This window comes from Nannobrachium achirus, assembly GCF_963921795.1.
Source record: "Nannobrachium achirus genome assembly, chromosome: 13".
Taxonomy (NCBI): Eukaryota; Metazoa; Chordata; class Actinopteri; order Myctophiformes; family Myctophidae; genus Nannobrachium; species Nannobrachium achirus.
In genome coordinates, this window is record NC_137833.1 from 18,892,725 (window position 1) to 18,911,528 (window position 18,804).

Here is an 18,804-nt window from a genome sequence, read left to right on the forward strand (position 1 = left end):
ACATGATACAGCCTTTGTACTCGGCAGGGTGAATAACACTACAGAAACAAGTTAAGTACCAGGTCTTTTATCCAGTCAGTCCTCGAGAGAGCAGAACACGTAAGCCATAGTTAATAACTTACCTCTGATCTCAGCGATGGCAGTGCCAGTGCTAAACTCATGTCTCAATACTAACACTGCCTTATTATCATATGAAAGAGGAAGAACAGAGACTCTCCGACCATAACACACAGACAAGCTTTCAGGACTGTCAGCTGGCGTGAAGTAACGAGCAGAAACACTTGCCTTGATCAAAGTGGGGAAGGCTGGAGCGTCTTTCTCCAGAGGGTAGATCTCAAAGTTACTGGGGATGAACTCGTTCTTCATAGGTAACTTGAACTTGCCGTTGAGGTCGGCATTACCCCATTTCTGAGAACACACACACACACACACACACACACACACACACACACACACACACACACACACACACACACACACACACACACACACACACACACACACACACACACACACACACACACACACACAGTCTGAACAAGAAAAACTAAACTTATGCGAACAAGTACAAAGAACAGAGAGAATTGGAAAAGTTGGTCCGGACCTAGGGTTAGGGTCTAATGTAGCTGTAGCCTGATAGCGCATCGCAGGTTCGAGTACCCGTTCCCAACGATCTTTGCTGCATGTCCCTCCTGATCGCTCTCTCCCCGTTTCCTGCCCATCTCCACTATACACTATAAATAAGGCAGAAAGGTCCCCCAAAAAATAGCTTAGGAAAAAAAAAAAAGCTGAAAGAAAGATACGACCTTTGTTTGACATCTTAACCACTTATGCTTTGTTGACCGGTGTTCCGAAGGCTTTTTTTACCCCTCAGAACCAAATGTCTTTGCCGAAAATAGCAAGCTTGTAGAAGGCTATTTTCGCAGAATGACCGATTACAGATTTCGTGGACATGGCACCAGCAGCATCCTCCCATAGGAACATGACTCACCTGGAGCACGTCCTCCGAGATGGCCTCCTGTTTGTACTGCGTTCCATACCATTCTTCTGTTCTGTCCGTCTGCCCTTCAAACGACTTGGACACCACCGCCACTCTGAAGGGGCAAGAGGAGAACGTATCCAGGTCATGTTACAGTAGATGAATTTTATTTGTTTAAACCCCACTAAAAGCGTGTTGAATGAACACACTATATTACACTGGGCTCCAGTGTTCCCTCCCTACCAAACCGTGACATTAGATCCAAGCACCTTTCAAATAATTTATCTTAGTATTTCTATTAAAACCCATTTAGGCCTAGAATTATTGAATGCTTTAACCAGTGAAAAATAGCAGATCTACAAGCTCACAGTGCGCTGCGAGCTTGTAGATCTGCTATTTTTGAAAAATGTGTGCAAATCTTTGAATATATGTATTTTTAAAGCGAACGTTTGTAACTCAAATTTTGCTTCTGGGTGGTCCCTGGAACTAGATATTTTGAGATGGGGGTCGGTGGCCAAATAAATATCAATTTGGGGATCCTTCACATGAAAGGTTTGAGAACCACTGACATAGTAGTCTCTCAAGAACAGACTAACTGAGCTCCAGTTAAGCGAAAAGGACCTTTTCTTTGATGATGGCTAGCCAGATTGCTGACATAGGTTTTTCAAAAAACCTTAGAAGGATTCAAAAGACACTTATAGAATCGGGTCAAAATTCTAATTTTCACGATTTTTCAAAAATAGCAGATCTACAAGCTCGCAGCGTGGTACTCGGTGCCGGGCTGTGAGCTTGTATATCTGCTATTTTTCAATAGTTAAAGCATAAAATAATGATACACAATAACGTGTACCCGTTCTAAATGGGTTTTAATAGAGTGACTGTGGCAGTAGCTAATGTATCCGTGTGCTCGCCAACCTATAATTGACCATCTATGTTTAGAAGATACGGCATTGCTGGTCCCATCTCAATTGATAGCCAGCACTGGCAAAGCATGTTAAACTGGGAACTCGGCATTGATCAATCACAAAGTAGCGCTGAGAATAGTGAGCTCTTTTGCAAACACCCAGACTATTAGTAGGGTCGATGTAAAATCTGATCGATGGTGTTTATTAGCAGCCAAGTGTGGTTATTTTCAGTCACTTCAATCAATGAGGAAAAGGGTGTATTTCCGTCGCAGTACATTTGCACATTTGAATTTTCCTCTGCATTTAACTCATCCTAACTATCATCATGTATCTTGCTCAGGGACATTTCAACACACAAACCAGGGCTGGGGGGGCAAATCAGAGACCTTCTGATTCCCAGACAGCCCCTCTACCCATTATGTGCCGTCCCGCCACAACCGTATGCCCTTCACATGAGTTTCTGCTTCCAGAAAGTTGTGACAACTGGTAAAAGCTAATAACAGACCTAAGTGCATTTAAACCTATGCTATCAGATGACAGTCTCATTTAGCATTTTGACATAATACTTTATCAATGTTTTTCCCTGTTTGCATCTATGAACATACTGTAACACATCAGTTTAAGACAACATCACACTCCACTGATAGCCAAGGTGAAATCCTATTAGGATGCCTGCTATTTCCGTCCACTGAGAGCAAAACTGGATAAGGTGTCCACCGGGTATCCATCGCACAAAGTAACCGACATGCTTTTGAAGCTGGAGAGAAATGTAATCTGTAGTGTTGCCTCACATTCACTTTCAAGGTAGACATTTTAAAAGCTAAATCTGATCTAAAGATCAAAGCAGGGCAGCACTTTGTAACAAGAAAAAAAGAAATGTTACTTTGTTATCTCCAGAGCGTGAAATGGGAATGGTGTGAGCAAAATGGCTGACATTTCAGGACTCCATAGCAAGTGAATCTTTGATTTTGGGCCAAATATAAAGTACTGTATATGACTGGACCAAGTTCAATACAACTCAACTCTTTTGTGAGAGGTACTGTACCTTTCTCCTTGCTGAAATGTGGTCGTTATGATGCAAAGTACTGAATGCAGAGATGGAATAGAATATAAACCCTGGAAGTAAGACAAAACTCACATTACAGGAAACACTCCAAGATTCAAATTTCTTAACCCTATGTAGGCTAGGCGGATGGCAAACCAAACAAGGGCAACCTAGAGGTTTCCAGTTGAACTGCGATCATACTTTACATAATTGTCTAGGAAGTCCAATGCAGGGAAGTCGGCGTTCATCAAAACACTGTTCCGGTTCCAGTTAAGACCCGCCCTCGGAAGCTTGTGATTGGCTGAACCGGAGATAGGGAACGCTCCGTTGTGTTCACCTGGACTGCACGGAGGTGCCGAAAGTCGGGGGGACGATTTACTATTCTGTCCATAACGGCACATAACTCGGTAACAGCGCTGAGTCGGCTCATTCGTCCTTTGCAACGCTCAGTGATTGCTCGCTCAGCGGTGTCTCACGTGGATCAAGGTTGCCTGAGACGGCACGCCTCCGTCATCTCCACCGAAAACAAGCGCTCCACCCTTGGAACCGGAATGGTGTTTTGATTCACACCAGGGAAGTGTAATGGCTTGAGAGGAGCTTTCAGTCTTGTCTTGATGACACTAGTTTAATGTACGACAAGGTGTTCAATAAATGACCATAATGGCCCTGAACTTTGAACGCCAAATTGCACCACATGAACAAAGTTAGAGATCTAATATATCATGTTTCATGGCATTGTGTGTTTGTGTGTGTCTGTCTCGCATACATGTCACACATATCATAACAATATTTTCGCTCTACAAATAATCTTATCACCAGAAACTCTAGGTTGTTCTCAACCTTTCCTGAGGTTAGGCATGCCTGCCTTGAGATGAATAAAAAAGAATAATAATAATAACTTTGCGATGCTAACAGTGCTTAAAAGAGACTGCAAACATTGCCCTTGCGTCTCTGCCAGAGTGGGTGATGTACTAGAACTGACCTGACATGCTCTGGTCTCAGCTTATCCAGCACCATCTGTATCAGATCTGGTCTGAAGTCCTCCAAAAGATACTCCGCTGCCAGAATCTCCTCCAGAGGGTAGTACTGAAACAGATCAAATTACCTTCAAAAGTGGTTCAAAGTGGTACTGACAACTTCAACTTTGGGAAATCTCTTCTGTTTTATCGGGCAGTTCACATGCAGGGTTCAACTGACACTTTATGTTTGAGCACCAAATGTGATGAAAGTTGAAACTCTCATGTAAAGCAGGCAACATTACAAGTGCGTGAAAACTTTCAGAAACACATTTGAACAGAGAAATAATATATATAGTAATTACGCAGTCACAGTGTAGTACTGTGAGTGGCAGAACATGGTAGTCTAATTTGGGGTGTGCTTCTGCAAGGACTCCATTTTCTCTATAAGTCATGGATCTAGGCAGCACTACCAGGCAGCCTGATGACATCACTCACAGACACAATGAACTGCAGTGTGTTGCCCTGGAGACAAACTGTGCAGATGAAAGAGGGGACCTACGTGTGTTAAACCAGCCACTTTGGAAGTGTAGCCGCGGGGTCGCTCTTTGTCCTTGAACCTGAAGGCCACTTTGTTTAAATCCTGCAGGATGAAAGAGCACATGTTGATCAATAGTTTAAACATTTTCTTTTTACCTACACTAAACTAAAATGCTCAACTTAAAGTAAGATGTACAGTTGCAGTACTACAAGCTCTTCTAAATTCTGCGTTCATGCTTATAACCGCTCATCCATCATTTAGAGGACAGGAGATGCTAAAATGAATTAATACCAAATGAAAGCTGATGGACTGAGAGTTTGCAAGAAGCCTGGCAGCAGTGGCAGGGATCCAGACATGATTTTTCAGAGGTCATTTCATATTAACTCACTTAGCGCCGAGCGACTTTCGGGGCGACTAACTAATGATGGCGTTTAGTGCCGAGCGACTCGGAGCGACTTTTATATAAAAGCATTGTTTAAGCTTTTAATTTGGGTTGATAGACGGAGCGGAACGGTTAGCTTACCTTCGACTAGCATACAGATGAAAACCGTGAAAAAAAAGGATACGATTATGACGTCACCTTTAAGCCATAGCTTCCTGTTTACGTAGGCCTCTGTTAGCCGCTAGGCTCAATGCAAACCATCCGACCCTCACGTAGCTTCACTAGGTCGGATTTTGATTCGGAAACTTTCTGTGTGGCATCTATATACGTTCCGATGCCCATACCAATGGTGGTTTGAGACGATCAAGCACGAATTGAGCAGTATTGAGCTCAAATGGCGGCCCGCGGCCTGTCCATTGAATGTCAATGGAGAGCATGTCATTGTACCATCCTGTTATGTCATGAACCTTGTTTTTTATTCTGACTTAACATGGGACCATGGAAAGTCTATGAGCTATGGCTCACTCTAGTGGTCATCTTGTGGCATCTGCAGGCACGTGTACCTGTTTATGTAATGTGATTTTGGGGATTCAATATAGCTATTTCCTGGCGTTATAAGCGCAGATTCATATTGAAATCTGGCTCGCTCGGCGCTAAGTGAGTTAAAATAAAACATCTGGCAGAGAGATAGTGAAACTGAAAAGCAAATTTTAGAATCCATCAGCCACTGTGGTCAGTGATTTAATACAATATCTCATAACCAGAAATAAGAGCTGACTTTGTTCTCATTTAACTGTTAACTCACAGTTTCTTTTTTTTTTTTTTTTTTTTTTTAATTCACAGTTTCTGACCAGTTAATGCACAGACCATCTGCTCTACGAGTATTCGGGTTTGAACCATCTTGTCTCTCATATCTCTCATCTCTTTCTGCCCTTGGTTTGCTGTCGCTCTACACTGACCTATCAAAAAAAGAAATCTGAACTTCAATGTCTGCATGAATCACCTTGCACTCCTGGAAGACCCACTCCTGAGGTCCCTCGGTGCGCAGTTTCTGGATGTACTGGAACATGTGGAAGATGATGTCCTCTACATGTACTGCAAAGGACAAGTACAAATGACACCCCAATACACACAATTTAACACGAAAGAGTGTACCATTTGTTAAATTATCGCTTTTGACAATTTGACTGTGTACTTACAGAGCCCCTCCTCAGTCAAATCCACATTGATGATGAAGAACATGAATCCTCTCGCGCCTTCTTTTTGTCCTCCTACCAGTGTGTTCACCCAGCCTGAGTGGAATGAAAAAGACAACACTATTAAGTGTGAAATTAGAAGCAAATGAAAACATTAATTTGCAATGAGCATTTCCCATAATGTTGTACTTTGCCGCCTTATTTGGTCCGCGTATTAATTATGTGTTAATTAAAAAATAGAACGATTTATTGATTAGGAAAATAATGGTTAGTTGTAGCTCTACGCAATTTTAGGAAGGATATTATTCTTTACAAGCACTGCATAAATACGAATCCTGGAACACTGTTTGAAGCTAAACAGTCTCCAAACTCATAAGGCTCCTGTAAGATACTATAGGACTATAAGATATTAATATTTAAACACTACATCTCTTAACTTCATTATTTGCCTAACAGATATTACTACATGTCTTTTGTTAACATCATGCTGCAGTCATGCCCAACCTTTGGATTTGAGCTCAGACAACAGACTTCCTGGACCTTCGTGACCGATCAGATGTCCTAAATAGTGTCCTGGGTTAGATTTGTAGTACTTCTGCAGGTCTGGGATGGGGAAGGTCACATACAAGTTCCTGATGTCTTTGATAGGCACCACTTTGTAGAATTGCTGTAGTGGAGGAGGAAACAAAGCAAATACTGAATGAATGGTTCAGTTTACAATCAAAATGTAGGCCAAGTAATTAGCCATTCAGTGAGTCATTGCGTCAGAAGGTTGCAGTTTACCATGAGAAATTTCAAAGCTTGTCTGCATGTAGACGTGAAGTCTATGGGTTGGTTCCCTTGACACATCACTGTGACATCACAGGTGATATCACAGGTGACATCACCTATGTAAAAGTCCATATGGGTATTCCCCAGAATCCCTTTTATGCCCATATATGAAGATCCCTGAAGTCATCGATATATATCACTGGCCAGATGGCCAAGACATGGCCCATATCTGTGTGGCTGGTTCAGATAGGGATCTCCATGTATGGGCATAAAATATATTGTATGTTGTGATGTAATGGGAACCACTCTTAACAGAATCCCTTTTATGCCCATATATGGAGATCCCTGATGTCATCAATATTAAGCCCATATCTAACAGGGAATGCCCATATATGGAGGAAGACAGCCTATATCTGTGCGGCTGGTTAAGACAGGTATCTCCATGTATGGGCATAAAAGGGATGTACTATATACAGTACATGGATCTCCATATATGGGTAACTGGTCCGATATACATCACTGGCCACAGTGGCCACATGGCCAAGAATTGGCACGACCAGAGGTGTCTTACTAGTTAGTACAGTAAAATGGCCATTGATTTATTGTTCACACCGCTGGATGTTTTATATTACATTTAAACTAGAAGAGCATTCTGCAGGCATTGCAGAAATAGCTCTCTCTCTCTCTCTCACTTTGAGTAAGTATTTGCAAGAGCAGGAGAACACATTTAATTTCCCTCCTTTTTGTGCATGCCTAGTAAAAATGTGAGACATATGGTGCGATACCGATACGTCTGTGAGTCACTCACCCTGAGATGTTCATCCTGGAAGGGATGCTCAGGAAATTCTGGCACAGGCACGTTCTTGTTCTCCACCTCTCCAAACAGACTGACCACCATGGAGGTCAACTCGTCAAGTGACTCTGAAAATGAGGGTGGATAATGCAGATGAAGACAAACTACTGTACATCTCATTGGATATTAAAACCACTTAAATTTGTAATTTATGAATTACATGAGATACCAGTCCTATAGGTCAACAGGAGTTACAGGACATAACCCTAACCCGCGCTGTAAGACCTGGTTCTTGTTCTCGGCCTATATAGCCTATACAGAATAGGGCAAACATCTAATGTCTCTTGTAGGTCTCGAGCTAAAATGTTTGGGAACCACTGCTTTAAACTCAAACACTCACTATGAAATAGTGCATGTGATCTTACCTCTCCCTAACACACACAGTCCCATTAGGTTGGAAGAGTAGAATGTGGAGTGAAATTTCAGGAGCTCCTGGCGGATATCAATCCCATCTTTTGAAGGTCTTGTTTCAAGGGTCAATTTGTTACCTTAAAGAGAGAGGGAAAAAAAGAAAGAAAAATACATCAAGACTATAGAATTACAAAAACATGTATTTTATCTTCAGAATTGAGAAGAAAACCATGGGCTGGTTCATATTCTTTGCCGATCCAATACTCAATACTGTATTGGGTTTATTTTATATTCAAAATGTTGAATGTTTCATTTATGCCAAGTAGCAGGTCCAAATATTTCAGGCATCCTTTTGGTTGAATTGACCACCAGGGAGGGCCCTGCACATAATCATGAAATGTGTTAATTGGGTTAACTTACTTCTCCCTCAAACATAACTAGCAGCCAAGCCTGACATTAATGTCAGATAATTGGAGACAAAGACAAAGGGAATAATTACATAATTCTTTGTGACATTCCCCCTAAACCTTTTGATATGTATCGTATTCACATCTTTGTCTGCCTTATTTCCAATAAAATACTAATACTAATATATATATATTTTTTTTCTTTTACAATACATATGCCCCCAAAAATAAATTGCAATGCCAATTTTTTGCAATTATCATACATCCTTACAGAGGACTTCATAGTTGTCAAGTGTAGGGGTCACCTCTCTGATCAGAGTTCTCCACACAGTAAAATCAACTCACTAGCATGCACTTGCTGCATGTCTGCCCTTCATTTACAAGCTCTATTCCACGTGACTTGCAATAACAGCCTACATCATCTAGCCCTTCCTTCATGGCAGAAAAGATAGCTAGCCAATTGTAAATGACATCTTCAAAAGGCCACTACCATTACATTCTAAGCCATCTGGACACAGACAATTTGAACAAGCAACACAAAACTGTCAGTTTTGTGTTGCATGTCCAAATTGTACTTGTATCATGTCCCTTTGACATAGCATCTGTTTCAGGCCTGATCCAGTTCTATTCTTAGATGGATTAAAGCCTGTATAACTCAAGACTGCCATCAGCTGGCTATTCTGGGCATAGACTAGAGCCTTTCTAAATCCACAGCAATCATCATTTACTCTAGTAAATGAGTCTTCTTCAACAGTGGGTCTGCGAAAAAAAAGTTTTAGAAAAATAATGCATTTGTCTTTAAAAAGAAAATATAATTCTGTCTCTTTCGAATAGCTTGTATACATGATTATTGTGCAATTGACAGATTGTTAGTGATAGATTGATAGTATTGACATTGGTTTTCAGCTAATAAGGTATGTTTATAAATGGCAGTGGTACGGCCACTTGTACATGCATGTTTAAAATAAAAGCATGATAGCATAGTATTGAATGCACAATAACATGTGTTTATACACATGAAACACAATTTTATGCATAAATATACAATATATGTTGTAGCCCCACCCCCACCCTACTGGCCTGAAAATGTTGAAGACCCCTGCTCTAGTAAAAGGTAAGACATAATGGACTGGTTTTCCTTGTAGCATTTTATGTGCCAGTTGAACGAAATCATCATTAATGCTTAGGGTTGAAGAATGTACTGTAATAGGAATGTCAACCAACTAAGGCAAATAATCCATTTTAATTGTCAGACATGTCATGCAGGAGTACATTAATTCTCTATGAGACTACTAACGAGAATAGATGTGCAGAATTTCTTCACAGCTAATAATTATCCAATTGTACACCATATCACTTTGTACTTCTAATTAATGGAAGCAGTCCGTTTTGTAATTAGCAACACATGGGTGAGAGAGATGATACTGATGCTTCATTGAATGAAAAAAGGATATCGTTGGAATACTTTTATTCTGTTCACAAATGAGCCAGAAGTCTGATTTATACTTGCAAGCCAGATCACCCAGAGAAAATAGCTGATCTACAAGCATTTTGAGCTTGTACTAGATATGCTAGATTTATTATTTTTTGACAAATTCGAAAATCTTCACCTACAGTATGACATTCTCAAAATAGGTACCCCAGGGTTAATGTGAATAATACCTGTTCCAAATTTACTGAAGGGGTGGTCAGGATTGCCAGTGGCCTTCTCCAACTGGAACAGTCGCCAGGCATCATTCATAAGGTTCTTCTCATGCTCAGAGTCCACAGCGTTCACCTCACGGTCCTTACAGCTCTCATCAAACAGTGGGCACAAGAAGAACTGGGCAAACCTTCAGAGACATAGAACATAGAAACTGCTAAGACTGAATTCATTTCAGGGTTTTCCTCAACTCCAAGATGTTCTTTAGAAATAAAAAGTAAATTTTGGGCTGGTTATTAGTTTGCACAAAGAGCTAATAGACCTGGCACAAAGAGATGCAACACCATTTGCATGTTTGAGTGTGATCAACTGCCATCATGCCATGCAAATAAACTGGCTAGACAGACAAAGTTGTAGTTACATCAATGGCCCTCATTTCGTCTGACCAAATGGCCCTTTCATCTAGTCATTTAAGCCGCATGTTAATGCTTGCTTATTTGGTTTGATAGAAAAATGCAAATGTGTAATAATCAGGGCGCTAAGAGGTCCTTGCAAAGACAGGGCTATAATTATTTTTAATTTTTGTCTCTTAGCACTCTGACATTCATTAATCAAAGAGATATGTCATTCAAATAATTATAACAACGCTATGTTAATAGTAGCTTTGGAAACGGCTATGACATAGATGTTCTCCTCACAACACAACGGTGTTCATTCGAGTTTTCAAAAGGGAGCAAACTAAGTCATCAATATTTTAACATTCCTCTGCAGTCCTTTCCTCCCCCAGTCCAGATGGTCCTCCTCACACTTCGATGGCACAGGGGAACAATTAACCTTATGACACAGAAACAGGTGCTGACTGGACAAGCATTCATTAATAAGTAGGTAAGCCTATCCCATCAACAACAGTTAAAAATCTTCCACGCTAATGCCTCTCAAGGAGCGAAGTTGACACATGAGAAGAAAGCTTGTGACACTGGAGACTCCTATGGTTTCAGGAAATGTTAAGAATTACACTGCTGATTACAATTTGTTACAAATGTACACTCTGAGGAGTAACAAATCGATGAATGAAAACGGAGGACTTTACTGCGTACTCTCAACAGCCCAACAAGGCTAGCAGTGGAGTGGTAATTGGAGACAGATGCAGCTCTGTTGGACAAACATGCATTTGCCTCTTGAAAAGCAAACACATCAGATAAACGTATGACACTGATCTTGATTCTTAACTAGACCAAAGGTAAATTGAAAAGGAAAAACAGCATCACTACAGAAGAGAATAACCATATCACCATAAAAATGTAAAAGGAATAATGAATATTTTCAGCTGTTCATCATACCTACTGAGAACCACTTATACTGTACACTTAGATGACCAGATGCCCAAGGGCTCTATACTTTTCATGGTGAAAGGTTTTCTATAAGCATCCATCATGCTTATGAAATTTCACACAGAATAAAGAAAATAACTGGTGATAGGTTAGAGAAGAATGTTATTGCAATTGGGTGCCATCAACTACTGTAGCTTAAACCCTATTCACACGGGACTTGTATTATGTCTGGACCTAGTGTAACTGATGAACTACCCTTTGACCTATGTATTTTAGCAGCTCATTCATAACATGGGATTATGAAAAGTCTGAAATGAGCTTGTCCCGCTGCATGAAGCAATTTAGATTAAGCATACAGTATATACAGTACAATTATAACATAATTATGTACGTGCATAAAATATAACCTTAAGTAGAAAAACAATGTTTTTGTCAGAGCAGGGTAATATGTTAGGCCATAAGAGCAAGGAGACCATAGGATTCACAAATGGATGGATTTTTACTAGACAAACTACCAAAATGGGGGAGTTATGGTCTCTGCTATTATTGTTGAGTGTACCCCAGCCATTTGTACACTCTGTCACCCACACTCTTGTACACCCATGTCAAAGGTGTGTCACGATGTGATGCATACTGCATATTACACAAGATGGGCACACCCAAAAACAAACAAAACCTGACACTCTGTCTGAACATGACCAAACCTGCTTAATAAAGGACAGACTGAGAAGTCATAACATGATCTGGCCAACTGCCTTTCAGTGAAAGACAGGCATCAATCAATCCAACCAACTAAAAAGGACGTTACCTATCCAGGGCTCCCTGCAGGTGCTCGTGGGACACATCGAAGTAGTAGTTGGTGTGTTCTCCGCTGGTGAAGGCATTGGAACTGCCTGCATGCTCGCTAAGGAACTGGCTGTATTCATTTTCCTTGGGGTACTTCTCGGTGCCAAGGAACAGCATGTGCTCACAGAAGTGGGCCAGGCCTGAGATGTTCCCTGGGTCCGACAATGAACCTGTGATAAGAGCCAAAGAAACCCAGTCAGTCCTTTATCTCAGGGGTCTTCAATGTTTTCAGGCCAAGGACCCCTTAGTTGAGAGAGAGATGAAGCAGGGACCCCCACAACCTGTTAATAGATTCCATATAGTTTCATATTTTGACAACACAATCATCAGAGTATTTTGGATTCATGTCAATTTGTGTTATCAGATATGTAACCTTGAACCATCAATACTTAATAAACTTGACCTTACACCAAACCTCTTTGCCGAAAATAGCCGATCTACAAGCTCACAAATACTTAATTAAGGCCAAAGCACCTTGAAATTCTATTTTATATGCGGATTCATCAGTAATAGATGTACAGCTATAGGCAAAACATGCCTGATAGCTTGGTCATGCATGTACGTACTCATTCAGAGGCAAGCTCTTGGATGATAAATCTTTTCACTTTGTCCAATTTCTCCATAATTTAAACCCTGAAATTTGTCCAGGCTGTATATTAATGGGAAACCTTGTAAATCTAGGTTAATTGAACACATAAATGGAATTTGAAATGACACAGTAAAATCCTCTGTGTTAATTACGCCGTGTATAAATGGAAGCAAATGGCTTCGCACGGGTACATTTTGTTCAATTTGTACTTCTTCTAAAAACTGTAACATTTCTAAAATGTAAAACTAACATTAACCCATTAAAAGCGGGAAAGCAAATGTTGTCATTTTAGATTTCACTGTTGGCCATTAACCCTTTAAGTGCCTATCCCGAACATGTTCGGGATATTCGGGATCAAAAACAATTTTTTATTTACTATTTTACTTACCCCGAGCTGCTTGGAGCAACGTGGGTGGTCCCGGCTCGCCCAGCGCTCACCAACGAGAGAAGCTAGATGCTCCGACGATTTATTCCATTGAAAATGGTTTAAAATAAAGTTTAGACCCCCCCCAATGTTCACCCAATGTTCATTGTAGGCGGTGCGACGTATTCCAGGGTGCCTATCCCGAACATGTCCGGGATATTTAATAAAATGAATTATTTTATCGGAGGCCTCAATGAAGCCCCGGTATAGACGTCCATCCTTGGCCGGGACTTAGACTCGGCCATCCACGGGCCGTATTCACGCTAACGGCCAAATCGCGCCGCCCACTCCAATAATAAATCACATCTTTAGACAGGATTTTCTCCGGATTGTGTCCCCAGACCCAAAGAGAAAGTTTTTTGCGGCTGAAATAGCTTTAGATCGGGCTTCTAAAGGGGTTAGCATTTTGGCTACGTGTCAGCTAGCTTCCTCCTCTCGACACCCATAGCATTGACTGGAGTGAAAACACAAGGCAGTTGGGAGAGGGTCGACGAAAGCTATAAAGAAGGTCTATGGAGAAATTTCTGGCACTCTAGCACCCCTTGTGGCCGGATGGCACTGTATGAGTTAAAAAATAACAGATATAAAATCTGCTATTTTTGAAAAATCTTGAAAGAACAACTGGTTTAGAAGGCATTTGTAGGATCGGCCTCAGGTCTTAATGGCTTATGGATTTTGATATGCACACATCCAGGTGGAATTGGTGAGATGGCATTACCTATCTGTACATCCAGTGCTGCTGATGATTTGTCTGTGGTTGGGTCACTGATCAGCACAGCCTTTAATCCATTGGTGAACTCCAGGCCTCTGTACACACGCTTGTCCTCAGGAGAGCGAATGATGTCACTCACCACCCTATTTACAGCCGGGTCGGTCATTCTGAGGGGCAAGGACGACAGTAGCCTGCAGAGCAAAGGCACATTAATATCAACTCAAACCTAAAGTGAACACCTGTTGCAGTCTCTCCTGTCCCGTTCACAATATGTTTTGATTTGTCTCTTTCTGAGCCTAAGAACATTATTTGCACAGAGGGCAACACCTAAAAGTCACAATGTGACATCACTATTCAGTTGGGTGTAGCATTCGTGCAGGACAAAAGTTATAGGCGTTTCGTTTTTTTCTGTGAATATGAATACAGACTGACACATACTTTAGTCCCCGGCTCATGGTAGAGCCATGAATGAGAGAAGATAACAGACTCTCCTTCAGCCTAACTCTGTCTCTGTTCACATACACCCAGTCGCACACACAAAGAAAAATAACCCTTAACCCTGCAAGACCCACCGTAGCAGTTTTCCTGTTATTTTTTCACCTGAACATCACCTTTGGATCCTATTGGTTAGTATTCCAATGCCATTGGCCAGGATATTTGCATATAAATACTCCCCACAGAGGCTGACATTCACACAACTAGTAGAAAGTAGAAATTAATTCAGGTCTTGCAGGGTTAAAGATAATTTATCGGCTTACATTATAGTGTTGAAGTTGAAATATTGTCCGCTTATTGTTTTGTTTCAACAGATCCAATTTTACTCATTCATCCTGTATGAGTTCTCTCTCTCCTGACAGGATAAAAATGGTATCCCGAACTGAACATTATTCATTGTACTAAAGTTCTGGAAGGATGGGGAGAACATTGTTACTGAACCAAAACTCTAATGCAATTGTTACCAAAATATAGAGCTTCATCTTATTTAACAAACACCCAGGGCCCGATCCTCCTGACTCCTCCTATGTAACACACAATACATGCACAGCCAGAACCAGAACACGCATACATTGAATGCACACTACAGACACAACTGCCTATGTATTTGCATGAATAGAAGTAGAACACCATAAAAAAACAGGTATAATACAGGCATTGACACTAAGGCTTGCCCACCTGCCCCTAGCAGGTAAATAAACCTTTCGGGCAGGTGAAGTTTGCTTTCATGTTGTCCGACCGGTTAAGTGCCTCTGAGACCTTAGTGTCAACCCCAGTATAATTAAATACTTTAGAATGTGAACGCACAGGGATTTCTTTTGGAGCTGTGTGGAGCTCCCTATACGTGGCCGTGTGTGTATCCGTCTATGTGGGTCCGTATGTAGCCTCAAGAATGTGGTGTACCTTTTATGACCACACATGTTAAGGGAGGGGCTAGGGCTGTCACGATTAGGATTTTCTCCAGACGATTAATTGTCATACAAATAATCGCCGATTGACGAATATATCGTCTTTTTTCCCCCCTTCATTTTATGCCACTATGATAATAGGCTTTGAGCTCATACTCACACTGTACCTTAATGAGCAATTTAATTGCTTTTTAAACATCAGTTCAGTGGTGTAAAGTAACTATTAAGTACATTTACTTGCTAACTTTAGCCCTATTTTATACCGTAGCTATTTGAAAATAAATAGCCGATCTGTAGGCTCACAACGCGTCGCGGTGCGTTGTGAAAATGGGAAGCGCTCACTATCCCGACTATCCGCTGTTCCGACATGGTCGGCAGGTTAGTTACTTAGCGTCGGCAGGTTAGTTACTTAGCGTAAGGCAGGTTAGTTACTTAGCGTAAGGCAGGTTAGTTACTTGGGTTAGGGTTAGGGTTAGGGTTAGCGTCGGCAGGTTAGTTACTGAGGTAAGGTTTACTGAGGTTAGGTTTAGGGTTGGGGGTAGAGTTAGGGTTATAGTTTTAGTGTCGGAATACCGGACCGTCGGAACTCTGATGCGGACCCTGTGAAAATAGCCGATCTACAAGCTCGCGGTGCGTTGTGAAAATAGCCGATCTACAAGCTCACAACGCGTCGCGTTGCGTTGTGAAAATAGCAGATCAACAAGCTCACAACGCGTCGCGGTGGGTTGTGAAAATAGGCGATCTACAAGCTCACAACGCGTCGCGCTGCGTTGTGAAAATAGCAGACAACTGCAAAAATAGCCGACAGCTGAAAATAGCGACAGTAGCCTAATGGGCCTAATGTTTATCACGACCACGATCCAACATCTATAGTTAGTTAGTCGCCGTCTGTGTGTAATCATCATCATCATCCTCTCCACAGCAGAGCAGCAGTGCTAAGCTTAGCTCTGGTCCATAGCGTTAGTGGAGGGAGAACTCCACTAACGCTATGGACCAGAGCTATGCTAAGCTAAGCTGCAGTAAAGGCACTGACTCCAGTCCTCTGTGTTGAAACCAAAGTGAACGCCTTTTTCTGTATCGTATCAAAAGGAATATATAGTCCCGGGATGTGTATGGTGTATGTGTCTGTTCCGACCGTCTGGAAAAAACGAACTGTTTAAGCATTTTTAGTTAGCCAGCCAGCCTGCCTGTGCTGTGTGACAGTGCGTGCCGTGCTGCTGTTGTGTTGACTGACTGAGGAGGACCAGTCCAGCATTGAGCGTTCACGGGTCCCCGTGGCAACAAGGGGGAGGCGCATTCAAGAATGCAAGTGTTGACGTGAGGTTTAACTTGTTTAAGAATGGTTTTATTGTCAAAACTCACTACTTTTTTAATTAAATTAGATAATTGACGATAATCGCGAATATGAAAAATATTCGCGAATATGAAAAATAATCGCGAATAGATGATTATGTATTAATCGTGACAGCCCTAGGAGGGGCGCTGTTTTCAACTGCAACACACACACACACACACACACACACACACACACACACACACACACACACACACACACACACACACACACACACACACACACACACACACACACACACACACACACACACACACACACACACACACACACACAGCTCCACTTCGAACAGAGGTTCGATTTTTGGAGCTGTGTGAAGCACAGGCTCCCTATACGTGGCCGTGTGGGTCTGTCTGTCTGTGTGTCTGTCTGTGTGTGTGTCTGTATGTAGCCTGAACTTCCTAAACTTCGGCACGCCACTAGTCCCACAGTTTTGCCACCACACACTCGCGCCATATGTCAAATCGAACGGCTTACTCGGGAATCGTGGGCTATTACTTTTCTAAGAGAAAGGTTCTATAGTTTAATTGATATTAATTTATTAGTGAATTAATTTTCCCCATTGACTTATAATGGGAATCGCAAAAACTCACATTCAATTATTTGTCTCTCGCAAACCATAGGGGCTAGAGTTTCAAGACTTGGAGAGGAGGTTCATAATGATTTCAAGGATTAAATAAAAAATAATTGTGTCATTTGGCCGCATGGTGGCGCCATAACACCCCACTTTACGTTTTGGCCTGTAACTCTTGAACCGTGGGTCGGAAAATTAAAAATATTTTTTCCCTGGATTCCTTGGGTCATGACGCATCTCCCCATATAGGCCACGCCCATTTGCGCCATGATAGATTTTCCGCCATCTTGAATTTTCTCCAAAACACACTTTTTGCTCCTTTTCCTACATATTTTCTTCAAATGTCACAAAAATCGGTACACATGATCCACACACACACACACACACACACACACACACACACACACACACACACACACACACACACACACACACACACACACACACACACACACACACACACACACACACACACACACACAGCTCCACTTCACACGGGTGTGATTTTTAATGGCTTATGGACTTTGGTGAATAAAAAGTTGTTAAAAACGAGCCAATAGTTATGGAACAACATAAAACCACACATGTGACACTAGCATACCTGTACCAAAGGGATAGGGGGCCTTCAACAACCAGTCAATAAGTATATGCAGTAAGACCTCTGTACCAGTAAGATAATGACATGATGAGCTAGGTTTAAAGCCTGACACATACATGGCCTCATGGTAGTCATACCATGTGTCGTCTACAACCACTCTAGGAAAGTCCACTTAGTCCAGTGTTCTGGACTAAGTGCAAACAAATGCAAACAAGCCTAACAGCTTTCTTGTAGTGTCTATCCTTTAAGTTGACCTTGTATCAGTGAACTGTACTGTCCTGTACTTTTTCCTATGCAAACTTCTAATTAAGTATTAAATCAACCAAATCAGTTGGCCTTTCTTGAATAGAGCCGATTCTTGACACTTTTGGGACCCTGCGCAGAAAATCCCATGAGGCCAAACTTTCTGACAGACTTGAATAACCCCTCAGGGGCCCCTTATTGCTCTGGCTCGGCTCCACTTGCCTATTTAGCCCGTTCATAAAATGGGCCTCTGTATGTGTGGGCCCTTTTGGTTCAGCTTTTGAAATAAAAAGGCTCACACTGGGTCTCGTTTGGCTCAATCTTCTAGAACAGTGGTTCCCAATTCCCATTCCCAAAACTTTTAGCTCAAGACCCAAAAGCGAGATTAGACATTTGCCTGGGACCCAGTGTTTGGGAACCAGTGTTCTAGAGGGCCCACCTGACTTTTGGGGCCCTGGCTGGGCCCAGCTCTGCTTAGAAACCCTTTAACTATTACAACAAACTAACACCGCCCACTTGGTCTTGACAGTTTGTCATTAGCCAACCTTTACTGCACCGTAAAATCAAGATTGCCCAATGCTACACTGTGTAAAAAAAAAAGAAAGAAAACAAAACAAGGAAGAAGCAGAAGCTAATTAACCTGAAAAAGTGTCCACAAAATTGTTGAAGCATAACATTTTGTATAACACGGTTCTATTGTGA

The 18,804-nt window shown here is 41.6% G+C and overlaps 1 protein-coding gene across 3 annotated transcripts in view; it reads right to left on the minus strand.

Annotated features, from left to right (window-relative positions):
* ide (insulin-degrading enzyme) overlaps window positions 1-18,804 on the minus strand; it is a 34,661-nt gene that overhangs the window by 14,672 nt on the left and 1,185 nt on the right. For all 3 annotated transcript variants that reach the window (XM_080740320.1, XM_080740319.1, XM_080740321.1), the window contains exons 2-13: window positions 13,937-14,121; window positions 12,168-12,375; window positions 10,049-10,218; window positions 7,994-8,116; window positions 7,584-7,696; window positions 6,509-6,671; window positions 6,008-6,100; window positions 5,812-5,903; window positions 4,448-4,528; window positions 3,912-4,015; window positions 992-1,094; window positions 286-408 (exon numbers count right to left, since the gene is read on the minus strand). In XM_080740320.1, coding sequence (XP_080596446.1) covers window positions 286-408; window positions 992-1,094; window positions 3,912-4,015; window positions 4,448-4,528; window positions 5,812-5,903; window positions 6,008-6,100; window positions 6,509-6,671; window positions 7,584-7,696; window positions 7,994-8,116; window positions 10,049-10,218; window positions 12,168-12,375; window positions 13,937-14,121 — 1,558 coding nt within the window. The remainder of the gene's footprint in view (window positions 1-285; window positions 409-991; window positions 1,095-3,911; window positions 4,016-4,447; window positions 4,529-5,811; window positions 5,904-6,007; window positions 6,101-6,508; window positions 6,672-7,583; window positions 7,697-7,993; window positions 8,117-10,048; window positions 10,219-12,167; window positions 12,376-13,936; window positions 14,122-18,804) is intronic.